The sequence below is a fragment of the Gracilinanus agilis genome, chromosome 3, assembly GCF_016433145.1.
Source record: "Gracilinanus agilis isolate LMUSP501 chromosome 3, AgileGrace, whole genome shotgun sequence".
Classification (NCBI taxonomy): Eukaryota; Metazoa; Chordata; class Mammalia; order Didelphimorphia; family Didelphidae; genus Gracilinanus; species Gracilinanus agilis.
Window position 1 is genome coordinate 187,636,963 of NC_058132.1, and position 25,677 is coordinate 187,662,639.

A 25,677-nucleotide genomic window follows, 5' to 3' on the forward strand; every position below is an offset into this window, starting at 1 on the left:
AGAAATGGTTCCATCTCTGTATCTTGTTCAAATTCTTGTTCAAAGAATTTCTACAGCAACATAGAGCTTATGTTTCATAGAAAAGGAATGTAGAGCCATGATAGCTAGCTCCTGGTACCTAATTAACTCATATGCAGTCTCCTTGAAGGACAAAGAAATTGGCATGAGGCAAAAGGGAAAGGAGGGCACAACATAAAGAAAAGACAAAAAAGTGTCATGGTCATGACCTTAGTATTCCTTTTCCTTCTTGAATATACTTTAAAAAGACATGAAGTAGTTGCCATGGCCACCTGAGCCATTTCTTCTCAACACATGGATAACTGGGGGGTTACCACAGCAACAGGCAGGGTTTGGAGTCTTCTTTTGATATGTCTAGGGTGAAGGTTGCTAAGGCAACCATTGGTGTGTCCCCATGGGTGGTGATACATCATGTGGTGTTGCTATAGAAATATTGACGTATCAATAATCTTTTTCCTAACATTCTCCAAGTGACTAGACCCCAGAGTTGAGTCGCTATCTTTACAATGAACAGCAGGCATCTTCAGGCAAACATTAGCTTTATGGTTCAACTGCTGCAAGACCAAATGATCAGAATGTCAAGTAGTATATTGGGCCCCTAGTCTGAAAATTCATGTCCTATTCAAGCTGCCCAGACCCTTTCTGCTATCTGCTAGCCTCATGTAGTTTTGATGTGCACATCACTCTAACCAGGTAAATGAATGCCTCTACATTTCTAGAAGTCTCTGGTGCTGATTGGCAGATAATGGATGTAGCTATACTAATATTTGCCAATTCAAAAATGCCATCCCTGCCTAAACCACTGTTGGTTTAAGGACTATAATGGAACACAGCAGAAGGATGGACTAGACTCTGCCAGTATCGTGGAGTTATTAAGCATACAGATGTTTATCATTCCCTTGAAAATTTAACATCTAAATTTTCCACCAATTTTTCCCCCTTAGAGAATAAAGTTGGAGAAAATGAAAGAAAATAACTAAAGTGGAAATGACAAGGATGTGTATGGCAAGTATGCCAAAACATATTATTCTTCTATTTAGTAATTGATAGAAAATAAAACAAAGAAAACTAGGAGAAATTCTAAGAAAACATGTGCAAATTAAAATAAATTAAATAATAGGTAAAGAGTTTTATAATGAATGGTGCATAAGTAATCAAGAGAGATAGCTCCATGAAAATAGGAATTAATTGTTTAAAGACTGAGAGATATTCAATATGAAGATGAAATTTATGATTGAATGTCAAAGTACTCTAAAAAAGAGAAGGAAATTCACTTTACACATTCCTTGTCAAATGACAAACATTCTACATCAACTTTTCCAAATAAATACATAATAATTAAAATAATGATAAGATGTTTTATGATCAAACAATTAGGGCATTCAGTATTCCCAAACCCAATACTAAATGAAATATAACATTTCCATTTTAAGATGGAGGAACTCAGAACAGACATCATATAAGAATGAGTATGTTATTTAGAAGTGGCTGGAAGAAACAAGACATATATTTGTATTGTGTTTTCAGAGCTAGTTATTAAAGAAACAAGATGGAGTTGATAGTAGAAAGTTAGTCTCAGAGACAGGAAAATGAGTTCATCTTACTTCTCATATATACTGACTATGTGATTTGAGAGGCATGTTACTTAAACTGCCAGGCATCTAGATCAGTGGTACTAAACTAAAATAGAAACTAAGGACAGTAAATTGTATATGTCTATGGATACAGATTGACTTAAAAACTACACATTAACAATATCTATGTTATAGCGCATTTTTATTTATTCTGTTCCATGTTTTTCATTTATACTTTAACCTGGTTCCCATATTTGGGAGTTGCCAAATGGCATGTTTGATAATTCTGCTCTAGATAGCACTAAGAGTTGCAGAGAAAGTACCAACTTATATTAGTGAGGGAAATTCCTTAGTGAGAGATCCCTATACCAAAGAAATCACAACTCTAATCTTTATTCCTAACTAAAGCTAGTGATTTTCCATTAAAATTAGTTTATTGGTATTTTTAAATTTTATTATTATTTACACGCAATTTTACAACTACTCTTTTTGTAGACAAAGAAACTAATTCATGAATAGGTAGAACCTTATCATTGGTGTATGATAGAACTGATACTACAACACAGGGCTTCTGATTCAAGTCCATTGCCACAGTGCCCTCATTAAAAGGACACAAGGTAAAATCCAAAGTGAGACAATATGATGTAGTTGGTAGAATTCTGGAATTGGAATTAGGAAAATCTGAGTTCAGATACTGTACTTGCTGGGCAAGTTAACTAACCTTTCTGGTTCTTAATTTCCTTAGATGTAACATAAGAAGTTTGAACTTGATGCCCTCTAAAGTCCCTTACAACTCTAAACTTATAATCCTTTGGATACTGAAACAATTATATTAATGGGAAGCACAATCAGCTTCCTTCCTTTTCACAACAGTCTTCCTCTTGTGGGGAGAGATGCTATATCCCATTATTCAGTAAAATAGTTTTTAACCTTTATTGGAGGAGAAAAGGAAGACTGAATTGAAATATAGCCAACCATTGGTGAATTCTTCATTCTGGTTCTCTTTTAAATAAATGATAATAAAGATATAATGCCTAATTAAATATAAAATGTAATGAAATGAAAGAAGTCACCTAGACCTCAATTCACTTGAAATTTTAGGGAGATCATTTCTGAGTAAGATTAATTCATTAATATTTGTTAAGTATTTTATTTATAATAAGGGCTACTTCATGGAACATGTCAATAGTTGTCGTTCCTGCTTTTGGTTGAAATCTTGGGAATTTTAGGGCCTGTTTGTTACCATGTTTGACTCTGTGACATAAGACTTGTACTTTGAGGTGACAAAGAGTTTCTCACTGGCTCCAAAGCCAGAAGAGCTGATGAACCAGAAAAGATATAAAAATAGAACAGCCACCACTTTTGTCCTTCTCTTCCTTTATAGTTTTTAGTGAATTAAATGAGAAGAGAATGTTTAGAAAATGAAGGGTGGGAAAGAGGAACCTTAATTCAGGTTTCCCTAAGTAAAAGATGAATAGTGCCAGAGAGTTAATTACTGGCAATTATTTTAATTCTCATGGGGAAAACTTCCATCAAAGAGAGGCTTGGCCCAAGCCTGACCATTTTATCAGGAGATATTTACTGCAAGCCATTTGGACAATGCAGAGATGGCATGAAATATGAAATGTCTAATTATCAATCCTGCAAATTCCTTTATATTTTAATGAAGTTTAAATATCAGTTTCCAAGAAGATTGTTAAAATTAGAAATGAAGTTACTGATACCTACTTTAAGTGCCTGTGAGTCTTTTATGTTTAGCATTTCTTTTGTTTATAGGAAACAAATAACTATGTCATACCTGATTCTTATTATGTATCAAATGCCATCTCCATTTTGCAGAAATCCCTAGATGTAGTTCATGAATTAAGTTAAAAGTATATTTGTCCCCAGGGCACCAAAATGAGTATTTAATAAACTGAAAAGTGTGAAAACAATGAGCCTACCCCCACACCCACACAATTAAAAGTCAGAGTCTCTAGGACTAAACTCAGTTCGAACCAATAGCCTGAATACATAACAGAGTGGGCACAGTATGTCATTCTCCTATGAGTTCAGCAATGGTTCTTTAAGTTAGTTGTTCATTAATTATTGCAATATGTTCAACTAGAATCATAAATTTCCCCCGTTTAGAACATCTATACAACAGCAAGTTAAATTAATGTTTTTAGCCCAAGCTATGCTGAGCACTCATAAAAGTTCTAAATTCTTTACCTCAAACCATATTATTCTCATCTTCAAATACCTCAGTGCTATGTTCTTGGGCCTCAAGAATCAAAAGGTTAGAACTAAAAAAAAATGAGGAAAGAAGAGAAAGAGAAAAAGAAAGAAAAGAGAAAGAAGGAGGAAGAGGAGAAAGTAAAGGAGAAAAAAGGAGAAAGAGAAAAAAGGCAAGTCTGAAATTGGGAGGTGGGAGTGGTCAAGAGCATGGATTTAGTGGGGTCCATGATCTAGCCCTTTCTGTTTGTTTGTTTGTTTGTTTATTACCCCCAGAGAGAAGGGGAAGAGGGGGAAGAGGGGAGGCAGAAATTCCTGTACAAGTGAAGATAAGGTCAGGATCATAGAGCCAAAAAGCCAAGACTAAAAATCAAATACAATGAGCTGTAGATCTGAAAAATTAGTCCAGAGGCAAGGAGCAGCATCTAAATTAAAAGTAGAATCAAAATAGGGAATTCCAACAAATTCAGGCAAGGAGCTAGCAAGAAGTGAGATCCAAAGTTTAGACTACAATAACCTTGATAACAGACACAAAAACAAGGAGTTGAACTTGTGTCAATTGTATAGAGAAAGAACCCAGAGAAAGAATATAGAATCAAGGTTTGAATCCAAGCTCTTCTGATTCTACCTTTACCTCTTTGGGCCTCATTTTTATCAATTGTGAAATGAGAAGGTTGGCCTAGATAAGTTTTGCAATTCTGAAACTGTGATTATTTCATTCTTATTTGTCCTTCTCATGTAGCCTTTGTGTGTGTGTTGGGGGGGGGGGGGTTGTGTGTTTGTCTGTTGTATGCAAACAGCCTCTAGTTTCTTCTGAGGGCAATTCACCTGGAGACTTATCCTATTTTCTTATTACTGTCCATGGCAATGGTTAATACACATGATATTGGGCATGAGTCCAATTTGGAAGCCTGAAATTTTCTGAAGTTTGCTTATATGCAAGTTTTATTGTATGTCTAAAGAAATTAGACATATTACTGAATCCTACAGGATTATTATATACCAACAATAGCTAGATTAAAGCCTGAAGCTGACTCACTTCTCAAGACTATAGAAAAATGTTAAGAGACTAGTGCTAAACAAAGGCAAATAACTAAAAATGATATTGAATTTCTTTAATATGGAAAGGAACTAGTAAGATGTAGATAAATAGATTATTTCTAGATTTGTAATGATACTCAGAGATCACATAGCCTGGTTTCCTGATTTAGACATTGCCTGACCAGAAAACCAGGTACAAAATTCCTGAAAAATGATCATTCCCCTTCTGCTTTTAGATCTCCAGTGATGGAAAACTCACTACCTTTCAAGGTAACCCATCACATTTTGAGACAGTTATAAATATTGGGAAATTATTTCTTTTACCAAATTGATATATGACTCTCTGCAGTTTTCAAAACTTGTCCTGGTTCCATCCTCCAAAACCAAATGGAATAGATCTTACCCTTCTTCCACAGGAATTGGCTGACTGTACTAAATTGAGTATTTCTGGTTGTAAGGGAATTTGTCTTAAAAGTCCAGTATCTGACCTTAGAAAAGGGACAAATAACAAAGTGCTATTTTAGTAAATAAAAAGTTAACAACCTCTAGGGATCTTTATAAAGTGTTTAAAAAATAAGTCTCTTAAATAAATTCAAAAATGAATGTTAAACAGGATGATGATTGGCAACAAAGCATAGGCTAATCTCCCACTCCTCCAATCCTCTAAAAGTTCCAAGTCTGTTCCATTAGTCTAAGAAGTCAGATTCAGAGAGGAGCTTCTGACGAGATGTGTAAAAGGTGCCCAAATCTGTAGCAGGAAAGGCCACAAGAAACTTCATTAAGCTGGGAGAGGAGGAGCACAAGTAGAAGACAGAAGGCATTGGGCCTGCACTCCAAAGTGAAGCTGTGTGGGCCTACTGTTGTGAGAAGTTTGGAGACAGTTTGTGGTATCATTGAAATCCGCCAGAAAACAGATCACAGTAGGGAAATTCTGTCTGGCCTTTTCCCCCTTTGGGTCTCTAATAGAAACCTAAAATCCTTTCTCTCTGAGACTGAGAAAAGTCTTTTCTTTGTTGTAAATGTTTTTCTTCGTCTTTATAAACAATGTTAACTAGAGAAATTGCTAATCTTGAAGTCTGGAATGCAGTTGGGTGAAGACAGCTGATGGGAAAGCTTCACCAAAAAGAAAAATAGAATTAGCAATGAGATATTTTCCCAGTGTACTGTTTCTGGCTTGGGGCTTAGAGCTAGAAATGATATGAAAAATTACAAATTCTTTGATCCAACTTCCTAGAGTTCAGAAAAAAACATTTATATTGAAAGATCCCATCTTGTTAATAAATGAGTAATAATGTAGGAAGGGTATGCAATTAGAAGCAACTGAACAACCTTATTTACCACACCAACACCATTCCATCATGGATACCCAATAATATTTTTGCTATAAATTATTTCTTTTGGAGGGAGTCTGTGTTGGGGAATATGATCACAGATTTTCTATTATTGTCATAACTCCTTACCCATTAAACAATCAATAAGCCTTAAAGAGAATGAACAGAGAAAAAAGAGGTCCACTCTTTTCTTTAATTATAAGGAAAAACAAATAGAATTTTCATAATTAAAATGAGTTGCATTTGAAGAACAGAGAGACAACTGGATTTTGCCTTTAAGTAGATCCATTCTAGCACACTGAGATTAATATAAGTATTCACAACTTTCCAGTCATGACTTCTGAAAATGATTTGTGTATTTTTAAATCCCTCACAAGAGAAGAAGACTGATCTAGGATCTAACATGACCAAAGAAAATCAAAGGTCAGTACCTATTTTGAGCCTTCAGAATTATTTTCCAACAACTTCAATAGCTTTCAAATAAGAGAACAAAAGGCAGAGATTTTGCTAGGAGTTGTACTTTTCTTTTTTCTTTTTCATTCTTCCTATATTTTTCTGCTAGCTCTATCATTGAGACCAGAAGAAGTCATGACTGAAAATGATATTATTCTGTCTTAGGAATACTGTGTTTGAACTGCTGGGTTGATTCCACAACATTGTTAAAGTTCTCTGAAGCACTTCCATTCATACGGCTAAAAAGTAAAGAAGGAAGAATCGGCCATGACATCTACTGCTTCTCAAAACCTATTACAGCTTCTGGTTGCTATTAACCGAGTCTCATCAGATCATTTTAGATATCACAGGCACAATACATTCAAATAAGCAAACACAAAAGCTACTAGTAGGGCACAGAATATTTTTAATGGATTTTCCAAAAGTTTGAGCATTTGAGAAGATATTATAAGGTCTTATAGTGCCAACTCAAAATATGATGAGATAAAACCACTTCAAGGTCACTCAGAGCTTCTCAAGAATATATGATAACAGGTATAGTCATTGGAATCTATATGCTCTCTAATTTTAAATAAGAATCATTGACACACTCTTTTCAGGATTTTATTGGGTAGATCTGAAATTTCCCTGGAATTTTCAGGGATATTATAGGGAAGCAGAAGGGAAGAAGAATCAGGTAGTGAAATAGTCACAAATCCCAGATACCAATCATTGATCATTAAAAGCATTTGTTACATGCCTACTTTGGGTCAAGTACTGTATCTGGTTCTGGTAATACAAAGAGAAAAGAAATAGTCTCTGCTCTCGAGGAGACAGTATGTACAGATAGACACAGATAGACACAGATAGACAGACACAGATACAAATACAGAAACAGATACAGAATGATACATACAGATACAGATGTAGATATATGAACAATAATACTACCTATAATAGCTAACATTTATACAGTACTGACTATATGCCAGATACTGTCCTAATCCCTTTATAATTGTTATCTCAATTCATCTTCACAACAACCCTGGGAGATAGTGCATTATTCCCATTTTACATATGAGGAAACTGAGGCAAATAGAAATTAAGTGATATGCCCAGGTTGATAGCTAATAAATGATTATGGCTGAATTTGAACTCATATTCCTGACTCCAGGCTTGGTACTCTATCCACTGTACCACCTACCTATTCCTAAGCATATATAAAATACACAGAAAATGAAATCTTTGCAGAGGAAGGGCTCTAGAAGCTGGGAAATGTCTTATATGAAAAGTGATAGGTACTTTGATAGTACTAGATGAACCTTGAGTAGTGATTTATAATGTAGGATAAAAAAATGCTCTCCATTATTGGAAGGCAGGACCTCTTGAACATTATAAAAAGAAGAAATGTGTCATTTTTATCATATCTATAATTCTCCCCTATAGTCATGACGTATTCCCTGCAGAATTCGTCATGACCCCTTACAACTAAGTAACTCCACTTGAGGATTTGCCAAAAAGATAAAAAAATGCATGAGCTCTTCTCACTACCTGCCCTTCAATCTGATTCAGTTAATCTTCATTTCTGACCCTGAATGCAGTTCGACCATTTTTCTATGGAGAAGAATAAAGATAAGGGAAGCAAGGAAGTTATAAAAGGGCATTGGAGTGAACCTTCAACCAAAACATTAAAACAATATACAATATAAAATTCTTCATAAAGTGACCCATTCCTGTATTTACAGACTTCTTATATCTTATCTGTGATCCAACTGCTGTGGCTAGTCTTCTCTATTAAAATGGGAGCTCCTTGAAGGCATTTTGTCTTTCTTTGTAGAGTCAAAGAGCATTGCTGCCATTTTTAGCATAGTGAAAGGTACATTTTAAGCATGTAGGAAAATGTTTAAGTTGCAGAGAAGATGTTGATCAATTTTAATACAGGGAATTCCTTCTTAGGAGCTCCCTATACCTAAGGAACCATAGGTACAGCAAAATAATATTAATATTAACTCAAAGAGAACTCAAGCATATAGAAATGAAAACTAAAGTCAGTTTCACTGTTATGTGGCTGCATAACTAACAAATGACTTTTTTAGCAAAGGGGAAGAAATGGGTCATTTTTACTGCTAAGAATGATGTAAATTCACATTAAAATCATCACTGAAAACTAAAGGATTACACACCCTCAGGTCTTTAGAGAGAACATCATGTGTATGGTGATAAAACATGGAGGACAATCACTCCAACTTTTTTTCTAAACCCTTAACTTCCGACTTAGAATCAATACTATATATTGGTTCTAAGACAGAAGAATGGTAAGGGCTAGGCAATGGGGGTTAAGTGACTTGCCCAGGATCACACAGCTGGGAAATGTCTGAGGCCAGATTTGAACCCAGGACCTCCCATCTCTAGGCCTGGATCTCAAATCATTGAGTCATCCAGCTACCCCTCCACTCCAACTTTTACCAACCAAACTAAGATATCTATTAAGAAAACTCAACAGCTCTATAAGACAAATAGGAGAAAATAGGAGAAGGAGAATGAAATGGGTCATCAAATTTCCTTAGGATCTCTTTAGTATCTTATTGTCTATTTTGCCTCTATTTTACTCTATTTAAAGAGCTATGAATTCAGATTTAGGAGGCTCAGAAATCAGAAATCTAAATTGTTACTGAATTGAGATTCATAAAATACCTTTCTATATCTACAAGTTTAGTTACAGACCATGGCTCTCCAAATTTCAAGGATGATCTATCCAAGCATACTCTCTGAGTGATTATTGGCATATGTCAGAGGGTAAAGGAGTTTAATTTGTTCATTTCATTCTATCACAAATTGGCTAGGAATCTTGTAAGTTGCTTTATTTTGAAAACACCACTTTGATGTTTAAAATAAAATGGCTTTGCTCTGCATCTTATCAATGAGAAAATACTCTTCATAAATAGAACTGGAAGGGATCTTTGAAATTTTCATTGTAATTATATTACAACTATTTTATCTTATGAAAAATTTTAAAATGAATGATATATGTGTAGAATGTGAAAATATAATTTAAGTTAAATTACTCCTTTTTCTTACATTGATAAAACATATATAGTGTGGAGCCCTAGTAATAAAACATTTTGGCCCAGACACAATTTTTGAATGTTAATTTCAATTATATAAATGCTAACATTAAATTTCATTTCAAACATCCATGGTTTAATATTGAACTTCTGCAAATAACCTCTACTTTGACCAGGACTAAAAAGTATTTCAGGAAGATCTTACTTTACAAATTACTATCAGGATATATCCCCATATATCATCTCTAAAAAGAGATCCCATTCCAAAAGGACTTCCAGATAGCATAATGATCATTTTTTAAAACTGTATCTGAGGGGGCAGAGCAGGCAAAGTAGGTACACAGACCCACCTGATCTCTACAAATTACTATGCAAAAAAACTATGGCATAATGCCTCAAAACAATTTTGAAGTAGCACAACCCAGAAAAAGATGTGGCGAAATAATTTTTCAGCCCAAAACAACTTAGAAGGCCATCAAGAAAGATCTATTGTACCATGATGGAAATGGAGAGAGCAGAGCAGCGTGCCAAGGTAGGCCTTATTGCAATAATAGAACTTGGGGGCAGCTGAATAAACAGCAAAAGGTATCTGGAGCTCTCAGCCACAGATGGGAAGGGGTGGGGGTTGGGGGAGGCTAACAACTGCTCAGAAGGTGATTATAAGGGTCTTTTTGCTGGCTTTGAGTGCAAGACTCTTTGCATTGCCCATAGGCAGATCCTGGTAACAGTTCAAGGACATGAACTCAGGGTGAGGAGAAGCACTAGCACACACTAGAGCTTGTGGCCACAGAGGAGGAGGGGACCCTGGTCACAGCTCCAAGAGGAAAAAGAATGCTTGTAGCTATTCACAGACCAGAGCACAGATCAGGAGAGTATTAACATACCTTTCCTTATATCATACCATCTTAGAAGAAAGCAGATGGATCCCAAAACCAGCTCTGAAGGCAGTTGCACAAAGATACCTGAAGAGTGGAACAGTGTCCCCTTAACCATAGTTACACAGTTCAAATTTAATAGTTTGTTAGGTTATAAGAAAAGAAAAAGCCTGGAAAATAAACAAACAAAAACAACAAAAGAAATTCAACATGAAAAGTTATTTTGGTGATAAGGAAGACTTCAAATTACTCTTAAGCTCAAAAATAATTAATGAAGGATCTCAAAAAGGATTTTAAAAGTCATATAAGAGCAGCAGAAGAAAATTGGGAAAAGAAATGAGAGTGATACCTGAAAATCATAAGAAATGAGTCAAGCTGGTTTTTTCCAATGATATATTTCACATTTTCTTCTATTTTTCATTCTTTTGACAACTCACTTGGAAAATAAATCCAAGAGAATAATCTAAGAATTATTGGACTCTGTGAAAGTCATGATCAAAAAAGGAGCTTAAATTTCAAGAAATTATCAAGGAAAACTGCCTTCATGATCTAAAACCAGAGAGCAATATAGAAATAGAAATAATCCACTGATTCTTGAACAAGATCCCAAAAGGACAACTCCCAGGAATATTATAGTCAAATTCTAGGACTCCCAGGTCAAGGAGAAAATATTACAAGTAGCCAAAAAGAAACAATTCAAATGTCATGGAGCCACAGTCAAGATAACACAAGATTTAGCAGCTTCTATGCTAAATGACCACAGGGCAAAGAAACTAGGACTTCAACAAAGAATTACAAACCCAACAAAACTGAGCATAATCTTTGAGGGGGGAAAAATGGATATTGAATGAAATAAAGGACTTTCAAACATTCCTGATGAAAAGACTAGAGCTGAAAATTTGACTCTCGAGTATAAAAAAAGTAAATAGGAAAGAGAAAGTAAGGCATTCAATAAGGTTAAACTATGTATATCCCTACATAGGAAGATGATTCTTGTAACTTACAAGAACTTAATCATTATTAGGGCAGTTAGAAAGTGTATACATAGACAGAGGGGAATACTGTGAGTTGAATATGACAGGATGCTATAAAAAATTAAGGTAAAGGAAAAAGGAATGCATTGAGAGGAGGGAGAAAGGAAAAATAGAATAGGGTAAATTATTGCCCCAAAAAGAGGCATGAAAGGGCTTTTATAGTGAAGGGAAGATGGGGAGATGGGGAAGGGAGCAAGTGAATCTCATTCTCATCCAACTTGGCTCAATGAGGGAAAAACATATAATCAATTAAAATCTCTCTTACTCTGCAGAAAAGAAGGAGGGGAAGGAAATAAGTGGAGAGATTGGGGCCTATAGAAAAAATGGCAAATTGTGGGAAACTAAACAGGATAAAATGAGATGGAATGTAATACACAGTAATAGTCATAATAGTGATTTCTTTTTACAAATGTCTTTAATAAAGTCCTCATGTCTCCAAAAATATAGAGAAATGAGTCAAATATATAAAAATACCAATTGACAAATAGTCAAAGGATATGAACAAGCAGTTCTCAAAGTAATAAAAACTTTCTATAATCATGCAAAAATCCACTAAATCACTAATAATTAAATAAATGTAAATTAAAACAACTCTAAGGTACTACTTACTCCACACCTATCAGATTGGCTATTATGACAGAAAAAGAAAATGACAAAAAATGAAGGTATGGAAAAAATTTAGACACTAATCGACTGTTGGGAGAGTTGTGAACTGATTCAATCATTCTGAAGAGCAATTTAGACCTATGGCCAAAGGATTATGGAACAGTACATACCCTTTGACCCAGCAATACCATTACTAAATTTGTATCCCAAAGAAAGGACTTATATGTACAAAAATATTTAAAGCAACTCTTTTTGTGGGGGCAAAGAAATAGAAAATGAGAGGATATCCATCAATTAGGAAATGGTTGAATAAATTACAGTATGTGACTGTAACAGAATATTATTGTGCTGTAAGAAATGATGAGCTGGAGGAGCTCAGAAAAACCTGGAAAGACTCACATGAACTGAAACTGAATGAAAGAAGCAGAACCAGAAGAGCATTGTGCACAGTGACAGGAGTACTGTACAATGAAGAACTATGAATAACAACTATTTTCAATAATAAAATGATCCAAAACAATACCAAAGACCTCATAAAAAATGTCATCTGTTCCCAGTGAAAAAAACGATAGTCTGAATCCAGACTAAAGCAAACTTGTTTCATGTTTTCTTAATTTTTTTTGGTTAGATTCTTCTTCCACAAAAGGATTAATATGGGAAAATGTTTTACATAACTTCACATGTAAAAACTATATGAAATTACTTACCAACTCAGAGGAAGAAGTGGTGGGGAAGGAGGAAGAGAATTCATCTAAAAGTTCTTTGAAAGAGCTTTGAATCTATATTCAATGGTTTATTAAAATATAACTATTATCTATTTTGAAAAAATATTTTTGCCTAAAAGTGACACAAAAGCATTTTACTTCCTTATGATTTTATTGCCTTAAGAAAAAGTACTTTACAAGATGAATACATCCAAAGACTTATTTTCCCTAATTCCAAAATGAAATCTAGCTGGAATATTAAATTTAAGATATTGTTGTATTGAGAAAACAGAAATTTACCTAACATACAATGGTTGGATTTTTTTCCTATAAGAGTGGGGAAGGGGGAACATAATCAATAAAGAGACCACAACCAAATCCCATGTAATTTTTTCGGAAGGCTCAACAGATTTGTCATGAGGTTTGCCTTTAATCAATGAGTTTCTTGCAGTAGACCTTATGAAAATTAGAAAACCAAATGAGTGCTTTGATTGCTGCTCCTGTTATGGCTGTCATTATTAAGCATCTTCTTGTTTCATAAATTGAACTAAATGCATCAGGGAGACATGATACAATTTGGCTGGGAGTAGAGCCAAATGTTTTCACATACATCCAGGGACCAGTGATTTTCTGAATAGCACTTGAGTTATTTTTTCCCCTCAATAATTCCAAGTAAAGTCATCATATAATTCACTAAAACAATTATCTCTCAGTACTCACAGCCCATCTAAAATCTGCCCCTCTGCTTACCTTGTCTTTATTTTCAGAACCAGAAGCCTCTGGTTTGGTACGAATCAAAAATGGAGTGGACAACCTCAGCAGGACCCTTTCGAAGGTGGCATTGATCTTTGGGGAAACTATGTCAAAGCAGTCCTCAAACTTCAGAGCCTTGTGAGCATCACATCGGAGCTGCTTCCTAAGCCCTTCCCCTAGCTGCAGAACCAGCATGCTGGCATCGAACATCAGGTGGAAGGGGAAAGCTCTACAGAACGTGTTGATGCTGATTCGGAGGTCAGCAGGAGTTTGGGATGTTCCAGGTGGAAGGTTTTTTGTGATGTTTGTATTTTCACATTCCTTAATGACAAATGTGAGGCAGCTGCAGTTCCCAGGGTTTGACCCATCCAAGCACAGTTTCTCATTGGTCACTTGTTCTACCTCCAAATCCAGCCTATAGATCTTCTTTCCTGCAGCCTTTATCATTCCAGGCATTGCAAATCCCACAGTGTGGTGAGGATGAAAGTAATGGAGCATGAGAGTACCTTCAGGAAGCTCTTTGCATAGGAAAGATGGAGATTCCAGAGTGGCCTGTCGTCCAAATGAAGTTCTAATATGTTCCAGCAAAGCATCGAAGCCATTAAAGAAATCCTGCAAGGTGCCGCCTACCGCCCGAAGGACTCTCTCATTCTCATCAAAGCAGATATTGAAGAATTCCTCCCCAAACTTTTCTTGCATTTCCTCAAACTTCAAACCTAAAAGCAAATGGAGAGCAGATGTTAACATAACTGTCAAAAAAGTCACTATGGCCATTTCCTTTGCCTTCATTTTTTAGTTCCATGCTCCTATTTTAATGTCTTTCCTAAAGGAGTTAACAATGTCCTAGATTTGCATAGACTCCTGGCATATGAAGGATTTTTTAAAACTCTGAACCCGGGAAATCTAAGCAAATTCAGATCATTGTTACCCTCTGTAGGAAATGTATTATGCTAGAATTTTTGTTACTTACAAATAAGATGCCACAGTCGTATATGTTCAAGGGAGGTCACAGAAGTAGAAGGATATAGAACTCTTTCAGAGGCAATATGGTATAGTGAGCAAGGCACTGAACTTTAAATAAGGAAGATCTGCATTCAAATTCTGATGAAATACTTATTAGCTATTAGACTCTTATTTGACTCTGGGAAAACCACTTAATTTCTTTTTTCCTCGTTTTCTTCATTGAACTCAATAGCTTCTGTGTTATAGATCTAGTATTGTTAAGCTTCTAAATTGATGATTCTTTAATCTAATCTTACCCTTTCATTTTTCAACTGAGAAACAGAGAAATGAAGTCATTTACTATGTTGAGTAGATGGATGATCTGGTAATAAAACATTTAGGGCTTCTGCATTCTACTGAATAGATTAAAATGTAAGATCTTCCAGTAAATAGAGTGCAAGTTTCCTAAAAACAGGAACTTTGCATTTTTTTCTTTTTATCCTCAGCACCTAGCATAGTGTTGGGCATAGAGTTGCTAATTTATGCTGGTTGAATTAATTTAGTTTTTTAAATGTTATTTATTATAAATTATTGCTGACATTTTTTGTATCCCCTTAACTTTCCCCCATCATCCCTCCTTTCCCTATCCCAGAGAACTATCCCATATAACAGGTAATATTTTTAGAGACAAAATAAAAAGAAATTAAGAGGGAAAATAGTATAACTGATCAATATATCAAAAAAGTCTGAAACTATGTTCAATGAATCATTTGTGGATGACCTCTCATCTCTCCAGAGAGCTAGGATTAGAGTGTCTTCTCATAGCTCTTCTGTTACACTACACTTGTTCTTTTTAATCTTAAATATTCACTCCGTTTTTTTTGCAGTTGCTCTTTCTGTTTACATTGTTGTAGTCATTGTGTCTCTTTCTTGGCTTTGTTTACTTTCCTCTATATCAGTTCACATAGATTTTTCCATGCTTCCCTGTATTCAAAACATTCATAATTTCTTTTAGCCCAGTAATATTCCATTATGTACCAATGTTTATTAATTGCCCGATCAATGACTTTCTCCCTTGTTTCTGACTCTTTGCTACCACAAAAAAGTGGTCCTATAAATATTTTAGTATACATAAATGCTTTTTATAAATTTCATTTAATTTTTACTCTAAATCCATCCCTCATTCCAATATAATATTCTATCTGTTATCTCTTTGTAACTGCCAAAGAGGTTAATAAATTATCTATGTAGTAAAGTGAAAAGAGTATTGACTCTAGGCCCAGGAAAGCTAGATTCAAGACCTGCCTCTAATATCTACTCTTTGTGAACTTAGGTAAATCACATCACCTCCTTGAGCCTCAAGTTTCTCAACATTAAAATGAGGGAGTTAGAGAGATGGCTTCTCAGAGCATTCCCAACTCTAATTCTATGACTTTCCTCAATTTTAAGCCCGAGTTGATTTCAGTTCGCGGGTCTAGTCAGCCACAAATTTTGTTTCAGCCATTTGATCTAATGTTTACCTTTGCCCTCCTTACTTGATTCCTCTAGTGGTCTTTTTCTTTCCTGAAGGATTATCATTATTGTTGTCAAAACAAGCAAGCAAACAAAAAATGTACATCTCAGTTTTATCCACTTCACTCTTACTTTTCAATCTAAATATATGGTATGTATTTCACAGTTAAAATGTAGACTGATTCTCTTATGTTTCTTAGGAAAACCCTAATATGGAAACTCAAAATTATGGAGAAAAAGAGTAAGAGGTGGGTGACCAGAAAGGGCATAAAATAAATTGTGAAATAAAATAGAAAATGTCTATGGAAAGGAGTTACTTGAGAACAAAGTTTTTTTTTTCTTTTTGGCTTGAGTGCTTTGATTTCCAAAGCAATTTGGGAAAGCCATCTATTAAGATACATATATTATCACAACTTGTTCATCTCTTGGCCATTTTATTTAATCAATATTGAAATTGCTTTGTCAGTAATTTCAGTAGCTTCTGGGCTTGTTATCAGTTCAGCTGTCTGGTGCAGGAAGGGAGAGAGAAAGCAGGTGTTGACCACTGCAATGCTGAGGTCATCAGTTAGTAGAAATCTGAATTATTAAATTAACTGAGTTCAATTGCAGATCAATATGTCATTGTTAGCAATGTATACCACAAACCAAATAAATTAATGTTCCCTAAGGGGCAGTTTCCTTTTGAGCATTTGCTATATGAATTTCTTCAAGATTAAAATCATGCTCTTGAAAAAATATTGTTGCTATTGTTGTTCAGATGTTTCGATCATGCCCAACTCTCAGCAACCCCATTTGAGGTTTCTTGGCAAAAATACTGATGTGGTTTGTCATTTCCTTCTCCAGCTCATTATACAGATGAGGAAACTGATAGGTTAAATGACTTGCCCAGGATCACAAAGCTTGTAAATGTCTGAGGCCAGATTTGAACTCTATCCACCTTGCCACATAGCTGCCCCTGGGAAAATATTATGTTCCACCCTGCCACTATCCCCAACCAACAGTTCCACTTGAATCTGAAATACTATGAAAGGTATTTCATTACTTATTGGCCTCTGGAGTTACATAGGGTGTATTTTCAAAGGACTTCTTGTTTCTTGGTGTAAAAGAGAAATGAAGAACTATTTCTAACCTGTATTTTGCAAAGTACTAAGTGTCACCATATTAACTGAATAAAACTTACTAATATAATGGTAATGAAGGGTACTTACGGCAGAAGTTCAAAACATAATCAAGTAAATAAAATAACCACCTGTAAGAGGTTATGTAATAGAAGCTGATAAACCTAAATTTCCTTAAGAGGAAATTTCTATTATACTAATAAGTCATATCTGGGCTCAACAATATAATGGAAATTAAGACTAAAAAGATGACCCTGAGGTTCTTCAAGATGATGAAATATCTTCCAAATCACTAGAGGAAAAACTAAATTGTGTTCATTATTGAAATCTATCTTGCACTTAGCTGTCAAATTTATCTTCCAGAAATTTGACCTGTCATCCCTCTAGTCAATCAATTCCAGTGGCATTCTATTGCCTCTAGGATCAAATGAAAAATCCTCTGTTTGGCATCCAAAGTTCTTTATAATTTACTCCACCTATATACTTTTCCATTCTTCTTACCCCTTACATATCCTCCATGTTTTGCAATCCAGTGACACTAGTCTCCTTGCTGTTCTACAGAAAATACACTCTATCTCCTGATTCTGGGTATTTTCCCTGGCTATCCCCATACCCGGAATGCTCTTCTGTCCCATCTCTTCCCCTGGCTTCCCTGGATTCCTTCAAATCACTGTTAAAATCCCATCTTCTCCAGGAAGCAATTTTCTCAATCTTCCTTAATCCTAGTGCCTTGATTTTCTCCAATTCAGACTGTGTATATATATATATGTATATATATATACATATATATATATAATCTTTTTTTGTACATAGCTGCATTATTTTCTCCCCATTAGATGTTAGCTCTTTGAGAGCAAAGATTGCCATTTGTCTCTTTTTGTAGCTACACTGCTTAGCACATGCCTTGGCACATCATAGTTACTTACATATTCATTGACTTACTGAATGACTGAGGTTCCTCATCTATAAAATAAGATGGTTGAACTAAATGGCCTCTAAGGTCCCTTCTATCTCAAAAAATACAGTCCTATGACCCTGCCCTCATTTAGAATTGCAAAAGCAATATATTATAGTAGAAAGAATACTAAATGTGAATTCAAAGGCCTTTAATTCTATCCAGATTCTGTTGCTACTTACTTCCCTTGACAAATCCCTTAACCTTTGTGGGTTTTGGCTTTCTCAACTGTAAAATGGGGGTTGGATGAGATGATATTTAAGCTGTCTTGCAGTTTGAAACCTACTCTTCTTGGAGTTATATTTTTAATTATATTAAATTTAACGATTTGGGGAAATGATTATGAATCTTAGCTATAAAAGATATAGCATTGCTCCATTCAGTTGCACAGAGCCATATGTAGGGGCTAAAATAATACCTTTTCTAAAATCATCATGACTGCCATTAATTGAGGTCCTTTTGTGGCATTTCTAAAGGAATAATAGTAAGACAAGATATATAGGAAACTAGATTTAGAATCAGAGAACCTGGATTCAAACCCTGCCTCAAATATTGGACTAACTATGTAACTCTGGGCAAGTAAATCACTTACCACATATCTGTCTCAGTTTACCCATCTGTCAAATGAAGGGGTTGTCTACAATTGCCTCTAACATCCCTTCTAGTTCTAAAACATAAGAGGCCATTATGACCCTTTGATAGATGCAGTAGATGATGTGGTGACCCTCAGGCAGGAACGTTTCCTGAATATCTACTACTATAAAGATAAGTAAATAGGTGTTCCTCCTCTCAGACTGCTGACACCTTTGTTAAGAAACAGATAGATGTTCCTTGAGGCAGGCCCTCAATAAAGACTTGTTGAATCACTGCTCATGAAGAATGAATTTGATGTCTGAGAGCTTTGGATCAATAATGATCACATTCAAAAATCATCCTTGTAAAGACTTTTTTATTATTTTAAAAGGAAATGAACATGCTTTTGGAGAAAAATATTCTTCCTGGCAAGAGGAATGTCTCTATTAACCAAATAATTCTTTGAACTGTCATAAAAGACAATAGTTAACCTTTTATATAATGCTCTATAGTTTTTGTTATTGTTTTTCAGTTGTTTCAGTCATGTCTGACTGACTCTTACGGACCTTTTCTGCAGGTTTCTTGGCAAAGATACTGTAGTAGTCTGACATTTCCTTTTCCAGCTTATTTACAGATGAGGAAAGTGATGCAAATAGGGTGAAGTGACTTGCCCAGGGTCACACAGCTCAGAAGTATCTGAGGCTGGATTTGAACTCAGTTCTTCTTGATTCCAGAATGGGTGCTTTTTCTTTTTTTAAATTTTATTAAATTTAAAAATTTAAATTTAATTTAAATAAAATTTTAAAAAAATTAAATTTAAAATTTAAATTTAAACCCTTAACTTCTGTGAATTGGTTCCTAGGCTGAAGAGTGTTAAGGGTAGGCAATGGGGGTCAAGTGACTTGCCCAGGGTCACACAGCTGGGAAGTGTCTGAGGTCAGATTTAAACCTAAGACCTCCCATCTCTCAATCCACTGAGCTACCCAGCTTCCCCCTGGGTACTTTTTCTACTGCCACCACCTAGCTGCATTCTCTATAATAACAAAGAATTTTATAGCCATTGTGTCATTTAAGTCTTACGAAATAGTATAAGGAAAGTAGTGTTAGAATTATCCCTATTTTATAGAGAAATTAAGGCTCAGCGATATCGTGAGAATTTGGAAGAGTTGCCACTTGAATCCAAACACTTTTGATACCAAGATAGCATATTTAGAAACAAGCTGATGATTCAGAAGTTGGATTCCAGTGATATGAGAGCTTACAATAGCTTGCTCCCTTTAAGTGAAGTTTATGGGTTAAAAATCACACTGAATATCCCTGTCCCTTCTTTCTCACTCTATAGTCTGCTCTACTTCCACACTGGCTGCCCTGTGTCCTCGAGAATGACTCCATCATGAGGCCTGCTTGAGGAGGTGTGAGTTTCTGCCTGGAACCCTCTTATCTGAGAAGCCACAGCCACCCTGCTCTCTTCACTTTTGGTTCATTCTCCAATCCAATGGATCTCCACAAAAGTGACATTGTCTCCTTCCCTTTTCCCTCACTCCTCTCCTGGTTGCTCCCCTTTCCTGCTCCTTTTTTATGTTTTATCTTCCTCTATTAAAATGTAAGTTCTTGAGGGAATAGACTTTCTTCTTTTCTTCCTTTGTGTCTCCAGTTCTTAGCACAATGCCTGAAACATGGTAAATGCTTAATATATGCTCTAGATTTCTGATTACACGTTATTCCTTCTAATATACTGAACATATTCAATACAAACTGTTTTATTTTTGGTTCCTTGTGTATGATATTCTGGATACAATGAAGATTTTTGAAATCAGGGCCTTCTTGCTTCTGCAAAAATCTTCCTCCAAAGGAGATTTATCACAAACTACATTCTTTTCAAACTTAATGGCAAAATTATCTAGTAGTTCAAACACTCAAAAAGTAATTGAACTTGAAAAAGACCTTTGAGGGAATTTAGTCCAAAACCCTTATTTATATAAATGAGGAAAGTAGGACTTAGAGAGAGTAGGGTTTATCCAAGTTCATAGAGCAAATTAGTGGCAAAGCTGGTACAAGGAATTGGGATAATTTTAAAATTTTCTCCAAGATCTTTAAAGTCTTATGTTTTGCTGGTCTAGACCTTTTTTATCACTTTCTGCTAGCTCTATCTATAATTAAGGAATTTTTCAAGTGTTTATTTGTGCTGAATATACTAGATGAGAACAAAACGGAAATAAAAGAACTTTGTTCCCCAAACCCATACATTTTCTGCTCTGATGACTAGAGAAGAGAGGGCACTGATCCCAAAAGAGCAACAGCTTATCCCTAGTTTGATTTATTCCTCCTAAAACAAGTAACAAAATGTAAAGTCCAGAAATAAGGTCTCTTTCAATGAGTAAAAATGATCTCTGTGTCCCAATCTAGCAGAATAGGCTAAAGGAACAGTCATTTAATAATCAAAGCAGGAATGGTAGGATTAAAGGATAACAAGCCTCTTAAAATAAATTGACATTTTAAAATATAATCCATATAAATACTAATAAACGCTGGAGGGGGAGAACCCTCCTTTGTTGTAGACTGAATTAAAACAGTATGTTATAACATTGGATATTTTTAATAAGCATATGTAAGGAAAGCAATGAATGAAAATTTTCTTTATAACAGAAGGAAGGCAAGTTTCTAAAGTGAGTGGGAAACATACATATGTACTCATTTTCCATTGCCTAAATAAATATGATGGTCGATCAAACAAACCTAAGAAAAATAAATTTTACAAAAGCTGGTTATTTGGATTCAACAGAACTTTTTAAAAAGCAGTTCTTCCAAATAATAAAAAAGAAGAACGAACATAATTATTAAAGCCCTCTCCCTACCAAAGCCTCACAGTATATAACCTTGGGCAGACCATTTAATTTCTGTAGATCCCTTTTTATTTCTCTTTCAAATGAAACTTGGCTAGCTCAGGGGTCAGCAAAATACAGCTCACAGGCCATAGGTTGCTGACCCCAAAGCTAGAGGGTTTCTAAGGACCATTCTAGCTCTGTTATTTTTCTATGATTTCAAGTCTTCTTTGTTAGGATGAACTATTGTACTATCACTTTGCTTCACATACTTATCAAGCATTTATTGAGTACTTTTTATAAATAGTCATGTTTAGGTGCCATAAGGAATATGAAGAAGAATGGTGACTATCATCATTGAGTTTTCAATTTAGTCCAGGAGATAAGACATCTACATGAATATCTATGAAAGGGCAAAAGTGAAAAGCCAAGAGTTTTGGAAAGTCAAAGAAGACCTCATCTTCATCAACAGTTGTACAGAACCACAAATTTTAAAAACTGATTTTTTACATTTAGCTGAAGCAAAAAGATATTGGTCCTTGCCAAATTCCACACATGAGCTATTGCTGAAAATATGGCATAGCCAATTTAAACCTCTCGCTAATCTTTCCATTATACCTCAGATCAGTCATAATTTTGATTCTTCTAAGATCATTGTTTGCATTATTTGTAGCCATATAGTATTCTTAAAATTCTTACCTTCAGTCTTAGAATTAGTACAAAGTATTGGTTCCGAGACAGAAAAGCAATAAAGGCTAGGCAAAAAGTGACTTGCCTAGTATCATACAGTTAGGAAGTGTCAGTTCAAATTTGAACCCAGAACCTTCCTTCTTTAGATCTCACTCTCAGTTCACTGAGCCACCTAGCTGCCCCTCTAGCCAGATAGTATTAATGAGAAAATATTGCAGTTGAGGAGATAAAACTTTACTGTAGTGAACAATTTAGTTTCATGTTAATACTCAGTATGCTCTCAAAGTTATCTCTATTGTTATATCTGTCATGAAACCATGTATTATTATAATAGAACTTGCTTGAAATTCTTTAAAGCAGCATTTTATTATTCCATGATAAAGATTTTTAAAAATCAACAAACAGTGTGATTTCTGTATTCTCTATACCTTAGTTACTTGTACAAATGTGAAGACGGTCTGCTGTAAAAGAAAGCTTTCCTGTCACCTTCTCATGGTTCCATTAAAGATATATTTGATTCATAAATAGACCACTTTCTAAGATGTTTTAGAGGTGAGAAGCCAGCCATAAGAGTTGGTAGTTGCTGATGTCTTCTCGTTCACCTATTTTTACTTTAAGAAAAAGAAAGAAACACTTTTGAAATCTTCTAATTTGAAATACCATTACATGATGGCCTTTTCAATGTTTGAAGATAACTATATGTTCACACTAATTCTTCTGTTTTCAGGCTAAAGGTCTCTAATTCTAGCAAAGAATCTTCTCATGGAATGAAGACAATTCCCTGTTTTGTTCAGCATCCTCCAGATACTCTCAAACTTATCGATGGCCCTCTTAAAAGGTGGTACCCAGGACTGAACATGATACCCTAAATGCAATATGACCACAAAAGGATAAAGCAAATGAAGAATTAACGAAGTTTTAAGTGCTTACTAAGTGTCAATGTTAAGGATACAACTACAAAGGGAAAGATAGTCCCTGACCTCAAAGAGTTTATATTCTATTAAAGCAAAAGTTCTTATACTGAGAACTATGAACTTGTCTTTGAAAACTACTTTAAGTATTTTGATAAATTTCAATATAATTAATTCTCTATGTAAACGAATGCATTTAATTTTACGCATTTAAAAGCATTCTGAGAAGGGCATGGCTTTGTTGAGTTTCCAAAGAAGTATGTGATAAAAGAAGGCTAAGTGGATTGAGAACCAGATTTAGAGAAGGGAGGTCCTGGGTTCAAATTTGCCCTCACACACTTCCCAGCTATGTGACCCTGGGCAAGTCACTTAACTCCCATTGCCTAGCCCTTACCACTCTTTTTCTTTGGAACCAAATACACAGTATTGATTCTAAGGCAGAAGGTAAGAGTTTAAAAAAAGAAAAAAGACTAAAAAAATCCCTATAATAGAGGTCTACAATACATGGGTTATGAGGGTCAGGGAAGACTGCTTTGGCTTAGAAAGTTACTGAATTGATGAATGTAGCCATTAAAAAATCCACTGATTCTTTAAAGTTAGCCTCTGTCACAGTGCATGGTACTTAATGCATGCTTGTTAAATTAATTTGAATCTCTGTATACATTCTTATCATATTGATTTCTGACCACTGCACTGGTGCATCTTTTTGTTTTACTCTGGTGAATTTGTCAAAAAATAGCTGGAAAAGTTTCTTTCCTGAGGAATATACTCCCTATCACTCCCAGGAGAGATGAAAGACCAGGTCATTCACTGTACAGCCTACTGACTCTTGGTCGATACGGTCAGAAGGTTTGGCTCTTGATTGGTCAAATGCACCAAATGTATCATTGAGCAGACTCTCTTAGGACCAATAAGTGGTTACATTTATAGAAATGCACATCTGTCCTCCCAACATCCTTTGTCTTGATGCCAACCAATTATAGGGAGACAAATGAGAGCCCTCAACTCTCATCCATGGGACCAAAAGTACACTGTTGTTATGACACCACCTTCACACATGGAGGTTATATGTAATTCAACAGCAAAGTCAAAACCAACATAGGGAGCAAAGTAGCTTTTTCTCTTTGTGACAGTTCTGAAATGCATCTGACATTCACACACTGTGTTATTTGTAATTGCCACACAGGGACACATCCTGGAAGTGGGGCTCAGGGCAACAAAGGTGAGAGCTAATGGAAATCATAACCTTTTAAAATTGAGGGAGGAGGAAAATTATATGCCTCAGTTCCTTCATTATGCTTCAAGGGAACAGGGACTCCAATCTTTTTCCTTTGCTGGCTTTCCCTGCTAAAAGGATTCTGATGTTCCTGTGAGCTCTTGAACAAAAAGCTTTCCTTTTTTTTAAATTTTAGTTTTTGAAGTATAATCCCCAAACAAAAGCTATGCCCTCCGCGAGCTAAAGAACATGAGCAGGCTATTGTTCTGGGTAATTGTGCCTTTAATCAAAGTTGGAAATTAGAAACTGTGGAGCCAAAGCAGAAGGATGCAAAACAAGGAGGAGAGCGCACCCAGATCTATACAACCCATTGCTATTCTTGTCTAATCGTTTACAGCCAATTTGGAAAAGGTATCTAAGTTTCAAACAGAGGCTGATAAAGCAATAGAACACCAGGATTGAAAGTGATTGGCAGACCTCTGGATTCAAGTTCTCCAAGAGAAATTTTCATGCAGGCAAAATGGAAATCTTACTCATCCTTGACTGTCCTAGCTCATAAGATCATAGAACCAGAGCTACAAGAGACCTTTAAGGTTATTGAGTTCAACATACTTATTTTACAAGATGAAGAAACTGAGTCATGGAACAATGAAGTCATTTGCGCAAGGTCACCATGGGTCTGAGTACACAACAACTTTTAGAGATTTTCTATTAAATTACTGAAGGGTTGCTGTGTACACAGATGGAGGAAGTTCCTCCACTAAGGAATCATTATGAACTTTAATATGAAAGGAACCAACTCAGACACTCTCAATGTTTAAAAAATTCTTCATTTCTTGAGTGTTCTAAACATTTCCCCTACAATTGTTTATACATGATGTTATCTATGATGAACTTTCATAAGAGGTTCTGAATAAGGAAATCTATTTCAGTATGAAACTCGAGTGATTAGAGTTTGGGAAGATTATCTCTGCAGTTGCAAAATGATGACATTTTGAAATGCCATTTGTATCCCTCATATCACATGTAACGATAGAATTGACTCTTCTATATTGAACACAATTTTATATGTATAAGAAAGTGCATAGCTACATTTGACTTTACTTATTATCGTCTACAAATTCTCCCAAATGGTCATTTTTATACAGAGGCTTTGACTTCATTAGTTATCTTTACATCTTTTTTATATAAGATTAAGAGCTATATATATTTTTGGTTCCATGGTTTGCCAAAGAATTTATCCCCAAATGACCAGATTACTTGTAATGATCCTCTTTTTCCTTAGCAAAGC

General features: G+C 35.2%; 1 protein-coding gene across 1 annotated transcript in view; it reads right to left on the bottom strand.

Moving 5' to 3' along the window:
* GUCY1A2 (guanylate cyclase 1 soluble subunit alpha 2) overlaps positions 1-25,677 on the bottom strand; it is a 340,934-nt gene that overhangs the window by 281,882 nt on the left and 33,375 nt on the right. Inside the window, exon 4 of the mRNA XM_044669013.1 lies at positions 13,645-14,363. Within this exon, the coding sequence (XP_044524948.1) occupies positions 13,645-14,363 (719 nt within the window). The remainder of the gene's footprint in view (positions 1-13,644; positions 14,364-25,677) is intronic.